Source organism: Megalobrama amblycephala, linkage group LG11 (genome assembly GCF_018812025.1).
Source record: "Megalobrama amblycephala isolate DHTTF-2021 linkage group LG11, ASM1881202v1, whole genome shotgun sequence".
Lineage (NCBI taxonomy): Eukaryota > Metazoa > Chordata > Actinopteri > Cypriniformes > Xenocyprididae > Megalobrama > Megalobrama amblycephala.
The window spans coordinates 6,208,447-6,227,270 of record NC_063054.1 but is presented as its reverse complement, the minus strand read 5'-3'; the positions used below and the strand labels follow the sequence as shown (position 1 = coordinate 6,227,270).

The 18,824-nt window shown below is 37.0% G+C and overlaps 1 protein-coding gene across 3 annotated transcripts in view; it reads right to left on the bottom strand.

The window, feature by feature from the left end:
* The window catches only part of rad51b (RAD51 paralog B), a 71,189-nt gene that overhangs the window by 10,861 nt on the left and 41,504 nt on the right, over positions 1 to 18,824 (bottom strand). For 2 of the 3 annotated variants that reach the window (XM_048208478.1, XM_048208480.1), the window contains one exon: positions 16,208 to 16,286. The exons of the other annotated variant lie outside the window; for it this stretch is intronic. In XM_048208478.1, coding sequence (XP_048064435.1) covers positions 16,208 to 16,286 — 79 coding nt within the window. The remainder of the gene's footprint in view (positions 1 to 16,207; positions 16,287 to 18,824) is intronic. 3 annotated transcript variants of the gene reach the window in all.

The window sequence follows — 18,824 nt, the reverse complement described above, 5'->3', positions numbered from 1 at the left end:
ATTCATAAAGGTAAAAAATATGCACTGGAAAATCATTTTAGGGGGCAAATACTGTCCTTTAATAGTAAAGGTGTGACTGCAGTCGAAGTGGAAGAGAGGGGGTACGCAGAAGGATGGTAATCCCTTCAGAGGATACTCCAAGCTAAAAAGTTTGGGAACCACTGCTGTAAACCAATTACAAGCATAGATAAATACAACATAAAGTTACAAATAAAGTATAAGGTCTAACTGTAGTATTAATTTTCAAGTACAGAAATGTAATAATTAAATGTAAAATGACACTGTTCACTGTATAAATTTAATATAGATTAATCTTTGTTAAAGCTGTGTTTTGTTGTTTGATTTACATGACAGACAACAGCAGGTATTTATAGGTTGCTGTCACTTTAAGAGTAAGACCCCATGCATGCTCACTTCCGATAGATACACATCCGAACCCTCACCTCATTCAATTAAGACATAACCGAATGTGTTTACGAGAATACTTGCCGAGAGGGGTATTTTGACATAATGCTTGTATGTGTCCATCCAAGTGCATTGAGGACGCGAAAGAGAAATCAATTTGGAGTTTGCGAGCTATCTGAAATGCGCCTCTCTCTCCTCTCTGTGTGCGCGCGAGCCTTTTATGTGCATCTGTGTGCACCGATAACAGTGTGGCGTGTGTTACCGAATTAAATCCTCTTTTGCCTCTTCTAGGGCTGGAATGGTTTTAAATCTATTTAATGTGTAAACTAGCAAGACAAAACAAGTGCAAATGATAACCTTTCACTCTATTGCGGTTAAACTTGCAAATGATCTGCGAATCACATGCGTGCCAAACCGTGGGGCTTGGTCCGTACGGATCAACAACGATCCGTTTAACCACTAATTGTAGATACACAATATCAGCAAATCAGCATATTAGAATGATTTCTGAAATGCAGACTCGTATTAGAATGATTAGAATGATTTCTGAAATGCAGCCTTGGTGAACATTTTTTTAATGTACACATTACCCATAATTAGGCACTAATAGTGTTTTTATTGTATTTTATTTAGACAACAGAATAAAAAAATATAATTTTAAATAATTAAATTTAAAGATGCAAGTGAGGTACATCACATCAGTTGAACCACTTGGAGCAAAGATTGTTTTTTTATGCTTCATTCAACAATAGGAATTGAGCAATAGGTCAAGGGAAATGATAATACAATGAAAAGCACTGGTTAGATGTTTCAAATTAGCTACTTGCTAAAAGTTCAGCAAGAGTGCAACATTCAAATGCAGCATCATGCCAAGAGCAAAAGGCAGCAAATCTGGTACAGCGATGGTACAATTCATATTGATAGCATGAGGGCTGAGAGATGTACATAAAGCCTTTAAAGGGTTAGTTCACCCAAAAATTAAACTTCTGTCATTAATCACTCAGCCTCACGTCGTTCCACACCCGTAAGACCTTTCATCTTCGGAACACAAATTAAGATATTTTTGATGAAATCCGTGAGCCTTCCAGTCTCCAATATGCTTCAACGATATTACCACATTCAAGACCCAGAAAGGTAGTAAAGACATCGTTAAAATAGTCCATGTGACTACAGAGGTTCAACCTTAATGTTATGAGGTGACGAATACATTTTTGTGCATAAAAAAACAAACAAAAATAAAGACTTTATTCAACAATTAACACTGTTCACATAGCAATAATGTTCACATAGGCAAATAATGAGCCAGCATTCTGACGTAGAACCCGAAAGTGCTGCACTGTGTTTACTATGTGAACAGCATTGAAGACTGACATGGAAGAGAAGAAATTGTTGAATAAAGCTGTTAATTTTGTTTGTTTTTTGCACACAAAAAGTATTCTTGATGCTTCATAACATTAAGGTTGAAACACTGCAGTCATATGGACTATTTTAACATTGTCTTTACTACCTTTCTGGGCCTTGAAAGTGGCAATAATGTTGCAGTCCATCAGGTAAGAAAGATCTAGGATTTGAAAGGTCTTACGGGTGAGGGTGAGTAATTAATGACAAAATTTTCATATTTGGGTGAACTAACTCTTTAAGTGAACAATACTGTATATTAGGAGGTAATCAGAAACTGGAAGATACTAGTCATTAGGAAAATTACTGAGCTGATGAGGACATGTGTTAAGAGCCAAAGAGAGAGAGAGAGAGAGAGAGAGAGATGTATACAGCTAGAAGGGAGAAACAGACAGCTAATCCCTACAAGCAGCTGTTGTGTTCTGACCTACACCAGAAGCTGCCGTCTGTGACCTCACTAACACTGGTGTAAAGGTTAATCATTAAAGTGCATACACACTAACACTCATCTCTTAGGTACAGAGAGGTGTATGACTAACCCCATGACTAGCCCTGGTTATCTCAGACTCACACTACAAACCTACTTTGAATCATACTTTTGAGGACAAGGAGTTTCATTTTCTGCATAGAATTCAGGTACTACTTCAAATCCTAAACCTCAAGGACATATGTTCAAAATGTTGTTTGCAAGAAGGATACATAATTGTGAACTGCATGTGCAAAGTATTGTTGAGGTTCTAGATAAGGACTTTTAGTCTCTGATAACTAAGACCTGAGCATCCTGTTTGTAAAAAAAAAAAAAAAAAAAAAAACAGCTTTGCAAAAAAATAAACATATAAATAAAAATATTTATATATATATCAGTGGCCCAGAATGGCAAGGTAGTGTCTCTCCAAGATAAATGGGCATTCACACAGATTGCAAATTAGGGGACAAACAACTACACATCCGTGTTGCAGTCAAGGCAGCTCATTTAGGCATTTCAAGTGTTTTTTGATGTGTGGTCTAGCTAAGGAAGCTGAATTGAGATGCATGCAAGATGCCCCAAATCTGTAGCCCTCTTGCTCTATTGTTTTGCTACTCTTCTCAACTTAGGTGCATCAACAACAGTCTCTTTTGCTTTTGTCATCAAAAATTGGCAACTCTCATTGAAAATGAATGTTTGGCAGTTTTGTAGTCGAGACCAGCTCATTAGAGTCTGAATCAAGACTGAAACCAGAAAAGGGTTGAGTTCAAGTCTAGATCGAGTCGACATGGTCCCAACTCTAAGTCATTTGACCAAGACTAAGACCATGGTCTTTGACTCAGACTTGAGATTGAGTCCGGTCTTGAATACTGCTTTGCAGTGATTTTCAGTGAACGGTTCAGTTTAAGGAGCTCTTTTGTGACACTCCTACATTCTTGCAATCTTCTCCACCTTTGGCACTTTATTCATTGTGTATGCACATGAGCAGACATGCAGTATACCAGGGATGTCCGATCCTGCTCCTGGAAGGCTAATGTGCTACAGAGTTTAGCTCCAACCTGTCCCAACACTGGAAGTTTGTAGTAATCTGGAAAAATTGTATTATCTGATTCAGGTATGTTTAATTAGGACTGGAGCTGAAGTCAGCAGAATAGTGCCCCCAGGAGCAAGACTTGGACAGACTTAACTGCATGCTTAGGAAAAGGGCTGGTCTATTTTAAAAATGTAGTGGAGAAAAGATTACACTAAGGAAATCTGTTCCTGGTTGAGGGAGATGATATAGGGAGCCTCTTTCAGTAGATGTATCTTGGCTGTATATTTACAAAAGAACAGAAAAATTATTCCCTTCAAAAATGAGAGTAGGTGTTGATGGTCCATGAAACAGTCCATGGAAACCATTCCTAAATTTCCTGCTGGTGCTACCCAATATCAATAAGCCATTTAAAGACAACCCACATGGATTTAAAATGGGTGCCAGTGTCAGACCAAATATATCTCTGTGGTGGTGGATTGTCACATGATACCCTGTATTGGTGCCACAAAGAAAAGCTACATTCATATCTCATGGATTGACCGGGTCATGACACTGGCCAAGAACATCCAGGAAATTTAGCACGCCTCCATTAGATCTTCAGTAACACAAGAGTTTCTTCCAGGTAGGGGCACAGTCACAGAAAGTTTGGACATGTTGCCATACAACTTCCTTTGTAACCTACCATCTGTTTTGTATAGACATTCAGTCTCGGGCTGAAGCGAAGTTTTCTTTGCCAAAAATTAAGGTAAGACAAGTCCAATTATTTCAATTCGATAAGAATGGGAGCAAGTTGGACTTGATGCAGGCTGCACTTCTCATAGGTGTTCAAGAAAAGGTCAACTTCAGCAAGCAGTGCAACATTTATGAGCAGCAAAATGTTGTACTCAAATATAAGAATAACCAGTGAAGAAATACATTTTCCAAATTTCCCGGCAAGACATGAGTGGTACACCACATTACATACTCTGCCAAAAAGCGGTTTTACCAGAGAACTATTGCAGTACTAAACCAATACTCACAAGTCATTTTGTAATGACTTGGCTGGAAGCAAGCAAACTTTGATTCAAATATATTAAATTCCTTTAAAATCCTAGAGCTTCTTATGCACATTAGTTCTTGCACTGGAAACATTAATAAAAAGCTAAATATGATAAACCACAAGTAACAAAAGAGGATGTGAAAGACAATAACCAAGAAATCAAGAACTCCTATTACCAAAATATGTTTTACAATGCCTTTGAATGGATAATAATTCAGAAATTCCTACAGGGGAAATGGTAATGAAATATCCTCATTTTGTTTGAGTAATGACTCAAGAGATGATAGAAATCTGACTTTTGACTCTGTTAACTGGTCCAATACAGCAAAATATATATTTTTTATACAAATATATTATTACAGTTTAAAGAGGACATATTATGATTTTTTTTTCCAAGCACAAGGTCATTCCAAAGGGTTATTCTTTATATCAGTCAGTACTGTTTCTGAACTTGCTGAAACGTCTCGATTGTAGTCTTGAGTCTTCTTCAGGTAACATACACATTGCAATATTCCTCACTTAAATAATTCCTGCCCAAGGCATATGCAAAAAAAAAAAAAAAAAAAAAAAAAAAAAAAGGGCGGGGGGTGGGTTGTGGGGGTTGTCTGGCCGAGTTGTGTTGAAACCAAGCGGCAACCTCCCCCAGTTTCTCTTGAGGCCAATACGGAAGTGACTTAAACTGCAATTCATCGACTGGCCACTAGGGACAGGCTCCAAAAGAGAGCAGAATCTCATTGAGTCCCATGTTAAAATGGCCAATTTTACAGCAGAAAAAAACATGTTTACAGGTTGGTACAAATTGTGGTTTTGGTCTATACTACTAATGTTGCCCTTCATGACAACTCTGAGGGGGGTTTAAATTATATATAATCATCCGTTTAAATTATAGTAAGCCTTAAAGTTCTGCATAATTAAGGGCGTGGTCACTTGAGTGACAGGTGGATCGCGCTGCTGTCTATGAGCCGTCATGTCACCTCAGCTAATTCCAGCCGCTGAATTTGCATCTCTGCTGTGTTTGTGCTTTTTTCAGGATTATTTTATACAGTTATAAAATAATATGGTTTGCTGCGTTAATGGTCGAGACAGATGTGCGTCTGTGTAGATGTGCACGCATGCGGAAGGAAAGGATTGTCGTGGCATTGGCTAAAAGTTTTGTTCATGAGATTTACTATGACTATGGCTGGAGAATATCCTTCTCAAGACACCACAAACTCCGACAGCACCGCTTGGATATTATAACTAAAACTGCTGCATTTTGGACGTAGGCTCATTTTTTTGTGAGATATATGATCACATACAGTTTTACAACAAAAACTCTGCCCAGGTTGCATAATTTCTTGAAGAACGATGATGGAGAGCAGATCATTCAAAAGAAATGTGATGCAAACAATGGATAATATATTAATATTTCATGGATTTAACGCTTTTGTGGACAAAAAGTACTGTTTTTTTTTGTTTTTCAATGGACACTCATGGACATTTTACCCAAGTGCAACGGATTGGATTTATTTCGCGATCACTATTTCATTATAAAGGTATGAAGTCCTGTTTGATTTTTCATGTTGTCATGTGCAAACCTGACACAAATTTCAATTAAGTTACTGGTGCTGGAGCATATCGTAAAAAAGACGCCGTAGATCGACAGTAAACCTTTATAACTTTCTAATGATATAACTTATCTTTATTAACTAATAAAGATAAGTTATATCATTAGAATATTAATATTTTAGATAGTATCTCCTTTGCCTGCTAACATGGTCACGTCAAGCTAGGTGGCATGGTTTCAGTAACCATGGCACCTCAGTTCAACTACGTCCCACCTCTTTGCCCATTTTCAGTTATCCGGGAGTGACGTACAGTGACGTGCGGTGAAGTGCAGCTAAGATGGCAGCGGCCTCATTTTCACCTCAAAACTGCTCTTCAGAAATCTACGGGTGACGTCACGGACACTACGTCCATATTTTTTTTTTACAGTCTATGGTTGAAACACACAGTTATAAGGGGTGTAATATTTTCCGAAACACACTTTAAAGCAGTTGACCAATCACAACACACTGATCCAGCCGACCAATCGGAGCACATTGTGCTTTTTGGAAGGAGGGGATTCACAGAGACAAGAACTAAACAGAATGTTACTGATAGACTGGGAAGAGAGGTGCTGCAACAATGCATAATATGGCCTCTTAAAATAAATTGGGTTTAAAGCTAAAATCTTAAACACTATTTGACATTTTTCTCAGAGAAAATTGCAAAGAATTTGAAGTTATCATCACTACAGTCATAATATCATCAAGTTTCAGAGAATCTGAATCCGTAAGGGTCAAGGCCGGAAAACCATACTGGATGTCCGTGACTTCGGGCCGTTAACGGCACTGCATACATACAGGAATGGTACTGTATGGAAATCACAACATGGGCTCAGTATTCCAGAAACATTGTCGGTAACACAATCCACCGTGCCGTTCGCCGTTGCCGGCTACTTGCAAAAAAGAAGCCATATCTAAACATGACAAGCGCAGGCGTTCTGGGCCAGTTTTAATATGGACTGTGGCAAAGTGGAAAACTGTTCTGTGGCAGGGCAGCTCACCTGGAAAGGCACCATCAATGCTGAATATATTCAAGTTCTAGAACAACATAGCTCCCACCAGATGTCTCTCTTTCAGGAAGACTTGCATTTTCCAACATGACAATGCCAGACCACATACTGCATCAATTACAACATCATGCTTTGGAGGAGGATCCGGGTACTGAAATCTTTCACCCATAGAAAACATTTGGCGCATCATAGAGAGGAAGATGCCAAAGAAGACCTAAAGTTGAGCAACTAGAAGCCTGTAAGAAAGAATGGGACAACTTTATTCCTAAACTTGAGCAACTTGTCCTCAGTCCCCAAGTTGCAACTGATAAAAAGAAGAGGGGATGCAAAGTGGTAAACTGGCCTTGTCCCAACTTTTTGGTGTGTTGATGCCATGAAATAAAATCAACTTATTTTTCCCTTAAAATTATACATTTTCTCAGTTTAAACATTTGATACGTCATCTATGTTGTATTCTGAATAAAATACTGAAATTTGAAACTTTCACATCATTGCATTCTGTTTTTTTTTCACAATTTGTACAGTGTCCCAACTTTTTTGGAATCGGGTTTGTATTTAAAAAAATGTGTTTTTGAACATTATGGCACGAAAACCTATTCTAGTAGACCCCAAAAACTAAATCAAGACTTTGTGAAAGGGCTTAATACAGCCTCTTAAAATAAATTGGGTTTAAAGCTAAAATTTTAAGCACTATTTCACATTTCTCAGCCCACTTCCACTGACCCCATACTAACAAAGTATTCTATATGCTGTATACGTTAGACTTGCTGACAAGTTATAAGTTGTCTTAGGTCACCTTTAATGGTAGACCCTGGACTAGTTAGGCTTTGCTAGATCGTTAGACCACAAAGCTCAAGAATTTTGTCCTCAAAGTTGCAACTGACAAAGCTTAGGTAATTAGCCACCAATCTGTTCCTTTTATGATTCCTATTATGAAGTTTGTTTGAGATTGTGATGAGTAAACGGTAATATAGACTGCATTACTATCAGTATTACGATCTTAACTTTTCATACATGTCAGTGTTTCCCACAGGATTTTGTGAGACTGTGGTGGGCGGACATCGGTTCCTCTAGGGGGGTCCGGGGGCATGCCGCCCGGAGGAAAATTTTGTAAATTTTAAATTTAAATGCATTAATCTGGTGCATTCTGAGAGCAAAATTAAGTGACTAGATCAATGAAGAAATTTGTTCTCTTGTAAACAATTTGTTCTCTTATAGTAATTTATTTATTGGTGATGGTAGAGCACATTAGTCACATACACAGCATGTAGTAGGATAAATGATAGTTCATAAGTGGTCAAACATGTAGAGTACACATTTAAACCATTAAAATATGTAGCAAAAGAGGTTACCTTTGTTGAATTAATTTATTAGTGGGAGCCTGCATCTGAATTTGTGGAACTAATGGTCACTCTTTGATTTGTTAACCAATCCAGAATGCAAACACACTACTTCATTATAGAGAAAAATAACAAATGAATAAAAATATATAATCATAAGCTGACCAATAAATAAATAAAATAGGTAAACTAGGTGAGTATATAATTCAGCAGCAAAAAGTATGCTAGCCTAATTCTTGGAAGAAAAAAAAAAAAAAAAAAAAAAAAAAAACTTTGCACAGTAATTTTATAAATCCAAAGGTTAATAAAAAGTTTAAAATGACTATTTGTTTTCTTATGAAATGAAAAAAAAAAAAGATTTATATTAGATTTATATGTAAATAATTATATGTATTTATATTAATGTAAGATTAAAAGACGCTTATTTTAAATGTATTGTGCAGCTTTTTAATGGGGCAACAAGATATGATAGATACGACAGAACAAAATAGGCAATTAATAATCTTTCAGTGTGCAAAACAATGATAATAAACGCTTCAAAACAGCCGCAAAAAAACGGTAATGCGCATCCCGGGTGCAGAATGATGTGCTTGAAGCAATATCGAGTCAGAGCGCGCAGTTGCGCTGCGCATTGAAAAGTTCATGGTACAAAGACAATCCCTTTATATATCTGCATATAGCAGTTTATTAATCATATGTCTCTTCTCACTTTTTTTCATAGTCCTTGTGTTGTGCAGACACCCTGTAGCCAGTATGATGACATCGTTCAGAAACAGCAATAAACTCCAGCAAGATAAAGTCGTTTTATGCAAATCCACAGTCCTTTATCTACATATCAAGTATTATAATGAGAATATAGCATATTGGAGAGTTTTACCGTGCTGACTGTCATAACCGAACGCGACTCGCTGTTTGAGTGCTGAATGATTGACAGCTGTAGCAGAGGGAAGACGAGTTTCCGACCGTGAACTTCTCGATGTACATATCCTTCTGTCCCTCACATGAAGCTATGGAATGGCTTCAGATGACTTTGAATATAGTGCACGAAAACTTAATTGGTGCTATTCTACTTATTTTGCTCTATGACTCCCACTTTTGCCATATAAAAGAGCGCAATTATCAGACGGTAATTTAAATATCGCGACAAATCTAATTTCCGTTTCATTTTGAGATTGTGGCGGGACAAATTAGAATGTGGCGGGCCGCCACAGTCTAGTCAATGTATGGGAAACATTGCATGTGCATACAACTATTTTTTAACACTGATAAAGGCATTTTGAGAGTCTTCAGTTATTAATGATGGCGTCTGATATTTATTTAGGTGTGAAGCTCTAAGTTAAGTCAAATGAATCAGCATGTGCTGAATAAGACTGAGTGGAGTGACAGGCAAATTCACGATTAATATCAGCATGCGTCTATCATCTGGCGCTATGCTGTTTACCGCAACATACTGTATGAAAGCAAGTTTAAGTCACTTCTCGCTCATGGTGAGATAAAAAGGGCGACCATATGGAGACAGACAGACAGTTAGACAGGCAGACACAAACACACACAGTGCCGTCCAGCTCTTCTATTCTGCAATGACAGCATGTTCCATATGTGCTCCATGGTGAGTCCCAGCAGGCTGTTAAACAATCCTGTATCCATAAGTGAAATCCCAGACATGAGAGATCTTGGGTAATATCTCTTTTGTTCCTTTCTCTACTTTCTATTCTGCCTTGTATTAGGACTGCACAATTATGAAGACAATCATAATAAATTATTTATCTCTCTACATTATTTTGATTAAAATAATTTACTTTAAAAAAATACTTATTTTGTAGGTATCAACGAGCATGCCATATTCTTTATGAAGGTTACAAATGAAAGACAAGTTGAGAATTGTGTTCCTCAGTTTATTAATGTTTTTGTTATGGACTTGTACAAATGCTCTCATTTAGAACTATGCTGTTTACACTACACAAAATCACTTATGACTGCTTATCTGCATCTTAGCAACAACCCAAAATAATCCCAAATTCCAAATTATTTCATGCACACAATTGGTTACAACTGATTTTTGGTTACAAACATTTCAAAGTGTTTTTAAAATCTCTTATGCTTACTGAGGCTGCATTTATTTGATAAAAAATACAGTAAAAAACATAATTTTGTGAAAAATTATTCAAATATGCTGTTTTAATATACACTACCCGGCCAAAAAAAAAAAAAGTCTGTTTGGATTTAAATAGGCAAATGCTTAATAGTTTATAATTGGATCATTATTGCAGTGATTATTATGTTTCTAGCATGTTACATGTTTGGCAACAGTTCTTCTAACTCTAACTGATGGAGTGTGTAGCTTTTCATTTTTTAAACAGCCATGTAAGACGACACATCACGGCCATACTGACAATGTCAGGATTCATCAGGCTCAAATTGTGAAAAAATGGTTGGAAGGGAGCATGAAGAATCACTTTCACACATGTACTGGTACCTCGGAGTCCAGACCTTAAATTCAAGTCTTTGGGTTTGGGATGTGCTGGAGTAGACTTTACAGAGTGCTTGACTCTTGGATTGTCAATACAAGATCTTGACTAAAAATGTATGCCTCTCTTGATGGAAACAAATGTTGTGATGTTATTTTCATCAGGGGGTGCATAATTTTTGGTCAAATTCTTGTAATGTATTCCTATTATTCACATGATCCATTAGAAGTCACATTAATATGCAAGAAAGAGTTCATATCAAGTGTTGAAAATAGTTGTGCTGCTCAAATTTGTGGAAACTGATACATTTTTGTTAGGATTATTTGATGGAAATAGTTTAAAATAGTTTAAAAGAAGAGCATTTATTTTAAATAGAAACATTTTGTAATATTATAAATGTCTTTACCGTCCCTTTTAATTAAATTTAGTGCATCTTTTTTGAATAAAAATATGAATTTCTTAAAAAAAAAAAAAAAAAATCTTACTGGCCCTACCATTATGTAAATGTGACAGATGGTGAAAATTGTTCATGTCTTCACATTTTTTTGACATTAGTGTAAGAGTGCTTATGATTTTGTTTCTTGGCAGGAACATTGACTTGGGGCTTTTTGGAGAGTTTAAACGCACAGATTAACTAATTATCTCACAACTTCCTTCTAAATTCACATAGAAATGTCTCAAGACATTTATGGCACAGGAAGTTACACAACATGGAGGGATGACGGGAATATAGAATGAGTTAGAAGTAATGAGATCATTTTTCGAGACAGAGTTGACTGGTACAGTATGCAATGGTAAACATTTAAAGGTTAGGGGCCAAAATATTCATTTCCAGTGCATATTTAAATATTTTTTCTAAATGAGAAAAAGTTTTGTGTTTTGTCACGTCAACTCGAGACCCCTGCATTCTGTTCCACTCCATACAGCTGTTTTGAAGAACATGAGTCACGTAAATGCCCTCAAGAAACGTGTCTGATTGGGGTCAAGTGAACTGGGCTTAGAACAGAGAAGTCAACTAGTTGATATAGAACACTTTATTTTAAGGTGACATTGTGACAGTGTAATTACACAAATAAGCACTGAGTAATATTAATTAACTATATGCAATTACTACAGGGTTAAGGTTAGAGTTAGGGCTTGGTTTAGGGTTAATTACTTGTAATTATGCATGATTTACTGTTATTACTAGTAAGTATATGTTACATAGTAACATATACTTATATGTTACTAAATGTAAGTATATGTAACCTTAAAATAAAGTGTTTTAAGAAATTGTTATGCAGCAAGGTTGCGTTAAATTAATCAAACATGAAAGTAAATATTTAAATTGGGGTAATTATACAACATGTTTGCAGCAAATCAACATATTAGAATGATTTCAGAAGGATCATGCAACACTGAAGACTGGAGGAATGATGCTTAAATCACATTTTGAAATAGATACAAATATAAAATAGCTATTTTAAATTGTGCCAATATTATGTATTTTGATCAAATAAATGCAGCCTTCATGAGAATAAGAGACTTTCAAAAACATTAAAAACCCTACCAAACCCAAACAATGTCACAGTTGGAGGAAAAGGTGTTTGTTTCAGATGAGGAAGTCGAGGTTTCTATCATTTCATTAATTTGCATTAGCACTTTTGGCATCACCCACACACCAGTAACAAACAATAATCATTTCTGGATTAAAGTGAAGTACAGAGGCGTGTTGAGATCAAATATTGGCAGGAAGTATTAGTGTATGCGTGTGCGATTGACTTGAGGACATAGTGTAAAGAGCTCAGAGAGAAGTGTGTGAAGAGTGTTTCAAAGGCCTTTCTCATACAGGGTCTTTATTTGAAGCTGGCAGGCCTTGCGAGCCACACATCAAAGATGCACTTGTTGAGAGAGAGACTGATTAACACAACTGATGCACAGAGCCAGACCACAGCAAAACTATTCAATAGCTGGATTGAACTGGACACACACAAGACTTTCTCACTCTCCAACACAAAGACACACAACCACACAATCACTTTATAGAGAAGCCTTGTCAGCAAAATACAGAAATAGGGAATTGCTTAGATGTTGTGATATAACGAAAAACTAGTGTAAGAGAGACTCAGCTTTTTTCCCCCATTGCACAAACTTTAAGTAAATTATTGATGTTTGGCTAATCTAAGCACATTTGTAGCCTAAAAATTGCACAACAAAGTAAACACTACCGTTCAAAAGTTTGGGGTCAGTGCATTTTTTTTATATTTTTGGGGAAGAAATGAATACTTTTATTAAGCAAAGACACATTAAACTGATCGAAACCTATTGTATCTGTTGCCGTTCTTATTATTCTTTTTCTTCTACTTCTTCCGCTCTCAAAGTCTATGGCAGCCCATAGTACTGCTTGTGGAAAAGTTATGAAATTTGGCAGATAGATAGAGAACTGTCACCATAGCAAATTTGGAGTCTCTATCTCAATCGCTCTATCGCCACCGACTGTCCGAATTTACTCTCACGTTTATGCTAATAGCTTTTGAACCGTAAGGGCTAGAAACAAAATTTTCCTCCGATTCCTTGCTCAAGACGCTCAGCCTATGATGTCATGAAAATTCTCTCACCATTTTGAATTTTCCAAAAAAAAAAAAACAAACAAACAAAAAAAAACTACTTTTCGAACTCCTCCAAGGCCATTGTTCCGATTTTCACAAAAATTAAACCAGATCATCTTCAGACCATTGTTATGAAATTCAAGTTGATTTGTCAAATTGTTTTCAAAAAACGTGTGAACGAATTTTACGTTGCGCTTGCGAAAATAGATGTAAGGCTCTATCTCCTCAACACTTTATCCTATTCAGACCAAACTTGGTCCATGTCATCACAAGTATGACCTGAGGTTACATGCTGCGTATCGACACAGAGCTACCTACTTGGCATGGAGATACAAAAAAAGGGCAATTTTTGCTTGTAACTTCTGAAAAGTTTGTCTAAATATAAATGTGGTTTTGTTAGATTCAGGGCATCATGCCAAGTCGGATGATATCCAGTTTTCCCATATCAGCCATTTTGGGCGTCAGCCATTTTGAATTTTGTAGGAAAATTCTGTATTTTACGAATGCACGAACATATCATTATGAAACTCGGTATGGGTCATCGGCACGATGCCCTTAAGGAGTCTGAGAAGTTTCGTACCAGCGCCACCTAGTGGTAAAATCAACGCTTAGTGCAACGTTGTGATTTAGCGTTTAAACAAAATTCGCGAATATCTTCAAAACCATTAGTCCGATCGAAACGAAAGCACTGTAGGAAAATCGGAAACATCGGTCATCGACTATGCAACCAAAGTCAGGTGTGGGTTTTTGTGTGTTCATACATATAAATGTCTATAACTCCTAATTGAAATGAGATATTTTCACCAAATTTGACATGCTTATGTATGGGGGGCACTCTGAGAAAAAAAATAACTACAGTACCGTTGGTCTGACTGACTTCAAAATTAACATGCAGTGTCTGTCTCAGTTGCTACCATAGTCCATGATGACAATTCTTAGTCTGATGCTAGCTTCCTTGTTTACTTTGTTTTTCTTGGCCCGTTAATGTTTTGATTTTACAGTTTATTTTTTGTTTGGATCAAATAAATGCAATCTTGGTAAGCATAAGAGACTTCAAAAATATATATATATATATATAATATATAATATAATATATATATATATATAAAAAAAGTAAATATTGTGACCCTAAACCTTACAAATGTATATTTTCCATTTCTAAAGGAAATGTGGCACGTTCTTTAGCGACTGGAATAACCTTCAATTATTTTGATTAATCAAAATAATTTAAATTAATAGATAATCAGAATAGTTGTTAGTTGCAGCCCTAAACATTTAACACTACACTAATTCTCCCATACAAAATCTACAGCATCTCTCTAAACAAAAGCACCGAATGTGCTAATTTAGTACTTGCTTCCTCTAATAAACCCAGCAAAAACAAGAACAAGCTCCTAAATGTGAGCTCATATCAGTATGCGGCACAGGCATTAACAGGAAGTGTGAGCTTTTTGATTATTCATTGTTATTGAATTATATTGAACTGATACCACTGATATCAATCATAGCTTTTAGTGAAAAAACGCATAAGAAACCTACTTCAATTCCAAACCCCAAAATGAACTTGAGCACATCAAGGTGAATTACTTTTGAATTCTTCTCCAAGTGCTGTTAAAAATCCACCACATATACACCACCATAAACCTCAGCTGAAGAGCCAAAACATTCCCACTATGTTTTTCCTCTGATATCCTGTTTCCCATTAAAGTTTTGTGGTGTTGGGAATCCACACAAACCGCCCAGAGGTAAACTGTGAAGCCCACGATTGAATTCAAATGGTCCTGACAGGACAGCCAGAGGTCCTGGAAGTTAAACTGCAGTGGGCAGAAGTTCTGACCCAGAAGGTTTAACAACACAAACCACACACACAAATGATTGTACTTGTGTTATTAGCCTTTTTTTCAAACCAGCCATGGTATTTTTTTTTTATGATTCCGATTAATGACACTAAAATAAACAGTGTGACTTTCAGTTACTAAAAACAAGATTCGCCTGCAACAACTGAAATACACACTACATGACTAGTCTAAACCTTAAAGGGGACCTATTGTGCCCTTTTTCAAAGTCTTGATTTTGTTTTTGGGGTCTACCAGAATAAGTTTTCATGCTTGAATGTTAAAAAAAAAAATTTTTTTTTTTTTAACATATATACATTGTTGCAGCACCTGTTATCCCAGTCTGTCAGCAACACTCCGTTTAGTTCTTGTCTCTGTGAAGCCCTTCCTTCCAAAAAGCACAGTGTGCTCTAATTGGTCGGCTGGACCAGTGTGTTGTGATTGGTCAACCATTTCGAGCATGTTTGGGAAATGTCAAGCTCCTAATCCATAACTATGAGTTTCAACACACAACTAACAACTCAAACTGGCCTCATCTCTTTTGTTGTTTTTTTTGTTGTTTTTTTTTTTTGTTTTTTGGGGTGGGAATTATTTAAATAGGGAATATTGTGATGCGTTTGTTCCCAGAAGAAAACTCAACACTACAATCGAAGCATTTCAGTGAGTTCAGAAACATTGCTTACCAATATAGAGAATAACTTTGCAGACCTTTTTCATTCTCCAACAGTTAAAAATGTAAAAATCATAACAGGACCCCTTTAAAATTATACATATAGGGATGTTATTTTTAGGGATGTGTACTTCCCATAAAACAAAATTCGGTATGTTGATTTGATGTCATCTACAACCAGTCCTGTGTGATATCATGCAACACCACATTAATTTTTATTTTAATTTCCACTGGCATAACATGTACTTACCTGCCTTACACTGGTGTCATGTTTTAATATGACATTCTGTGATTATTACAGGAGATGACATGGGCATAAGTTCACGTAGGTTCAATTTTGTCAGTACACTGTGCATCGAGCACACTCACCCTCAAGTCGTATGCCCTCCCTCTGAACAGTGTAGCTCAGCACAGCAAAAGGGGCTACGGGTGACTTGGCTATAACAATCTAAAACAACAAACAAGAGGAGATTTAGAAGTAGTAAGAGAAGGGCTCTATGTCACTTCATGGCCACTATACAAGCCCAAATAATTAGGGCTGACAATGGACTAAGTTTTAATTAAATTCATATATTAATCAAAGTCATTCTTATTACTAATTACAATTAGATAGAGATCAGCAGAAAAAAAAGTTTTGCTATGGCATTCAAGTGCATGAATAACGGTTGGCGCTCTGCCTTTATAAAGCTGCACCGAACGCCAATTGCACTTAATCGCTCTTCTTGACTTGTCACAGTCTGAACAAGCCCAACATAGAAGCTGCTCGCCATAGAAAAGCACCGCTTCAGAGGATGGAATCACAAGCTGCTATTGTGAATGGCGCGTGCTCCTCTGCGGTATGCGTTCCAGTGAGAAGACGCAACTCACAAGAAGCTGAGCTTGTGAGGCACTGTCAAAAACTGTTATATATTGGTGCTGTTATATTTCTCATCCAAAGCATCACTAAAATAATTATTTATTTATTTAAATTAAAAATTCTCATATACAAAGTTCTGGCATGAAACTCAGACTAATAGGTCCTTTAACACAACCTGCCAATTATCACATCATTATCTATAGGTCACAGATGATTGGTTCCTGCTGTATTAGTAGCCAATGAGCTTGCATGCTTAATCTTTAAATACATGAGTTAGCATTGCTTAGTAGCACAGCATGCTTCAGAAACCCTCCACCTTCCCCAGCTCCACCTGTATAGATCTGCTACAATTATTCATGTACGCTATATTGTATAGCAGCAGCATGTCTTACTTGCTCACAGCAGCGGGTCCTGTATGTATTGGCAGTAGCAAGTCCCGTACTTGCTCTGCAGCAGCAGCAGCAATTAAGCAGCAGCAGCGTAGCAGATCTATTCCGCCAAGACCAAATATATCTACATTGTCATATCCATTACCATACCAAACACTCGGAGAGTTGTCATGACAGAACTGTTATTTTCTCTTACTGTTATATTTTTTTAAGTTAAACTAATGCAGGTGTTTTTCATTGCTTGTTTTTCAATGTAAAAATCAGCTTTTATACGTTTTAGTTGAATTATTTGTAGGGATGTCCAGATCCGATCACGCGATCGGAAATCGGGCCCGATCACGTGGTTTCAGACTCGATCGGAATCGGACGTTACCTCCCGATCAGGACTCGGATATATATGTATTGGGGTGCAACGGTTCTCTGTAAAAAATCGAACCGTACGGTTCTCCACTTACGGTTAGGTACGCACTTGCACCGCGGTCCATCTCGAATGACGACGCATCTATTGGTTAATATGGTTTGTTTAAAATAGCAACGTGGGAAACAGACAGACAGAGTTCAGATAATGTATGTTTCAGTCGATGGATGCGCAAAACGTTACAACAACAATAATCAGAAAGCGTGGACAAAACAGTTACTCTTTGTAAACTGTTAACTGCGAGTGCCGTCTGCTCTAATGTCCAGTCATTTACGCCGTCATCGCCGTTGATAGCGCGAGCGCAGGTGAGACCTGAACAGCACACGCTGCTATCTGTGTTTAAACTAACTCATTTAAGCCTTGCTGATTTAAACCTTCAAGAACAAAACGCGAAAGAGAGCTCGCGCGCTGTGAGAAGATTTGTGTGCGCTCATCCGAAGCGCGCACACGCTTATTTCAGTCAGCGCGCAAATACTGAGTTCTCTTTCAAGTCTTGCGCTTCAGCGGACAAATTCATACAAAAATTATGTCAACATGCCCGTCTTAGCGAGTATCCTAGCAAACATAGTCGGTTATGTCTTAAGTGAACGTATATTAGTCGAGAAAGAAAGGCACATGTGTAACAGTATATGTACTGGATCGTGCATGTCTTATAGGGAAAAAAACTATTCCTGCTGCCTGTTTTTAATGTTAAATCAAACAACAAATAACAAAGAAATCACTCACTGCTCTTGACTGAATAGTTTTTGTAACTTCAATAATGATTAATCTTTATTTATTTTATACAGTAAAGATAATATGCAGTGATATTTTATATTTGATTACTTTATCCATTTTCTGTACGTGAAAACTACTGATACCTGAAAAACCTGAAAAGCACTGTTCCTGGATCCTGGATCTGTTTTTTCGCTCTTCTTTATTCTTTTTTATGTATTATAGCAGTATCGGATCGGGACTCGGTATCGGTAGATACTCAAAATCAAATGACTCGGACTCGGACTCGAGGGCAAAAAAACGTGATCGGGACATCCCTAATTATTTGGTAATCAGGTGTGTGTGTGTATTGGGGGTGGGGTTGTGGGCGCCAGATTTTTTTAAAGGTTTGAAGGGGGGTATGTCCAAAAAAGTTTGAGAACCCCTGCATTAAACCATTCAAGCATATGACACAAAAAAACTCAAATCTGTACTGGTGCGCTGTCTGTGAAATGACTCAGCAAACACCCATAACGCGCACACAGAATGCCACTTCAGACAGCTAGCCAGTGCCTCATTGACTTTTCTTCAATGATTAAATAGACAAAAACACAAAATTACGTCAAAAAT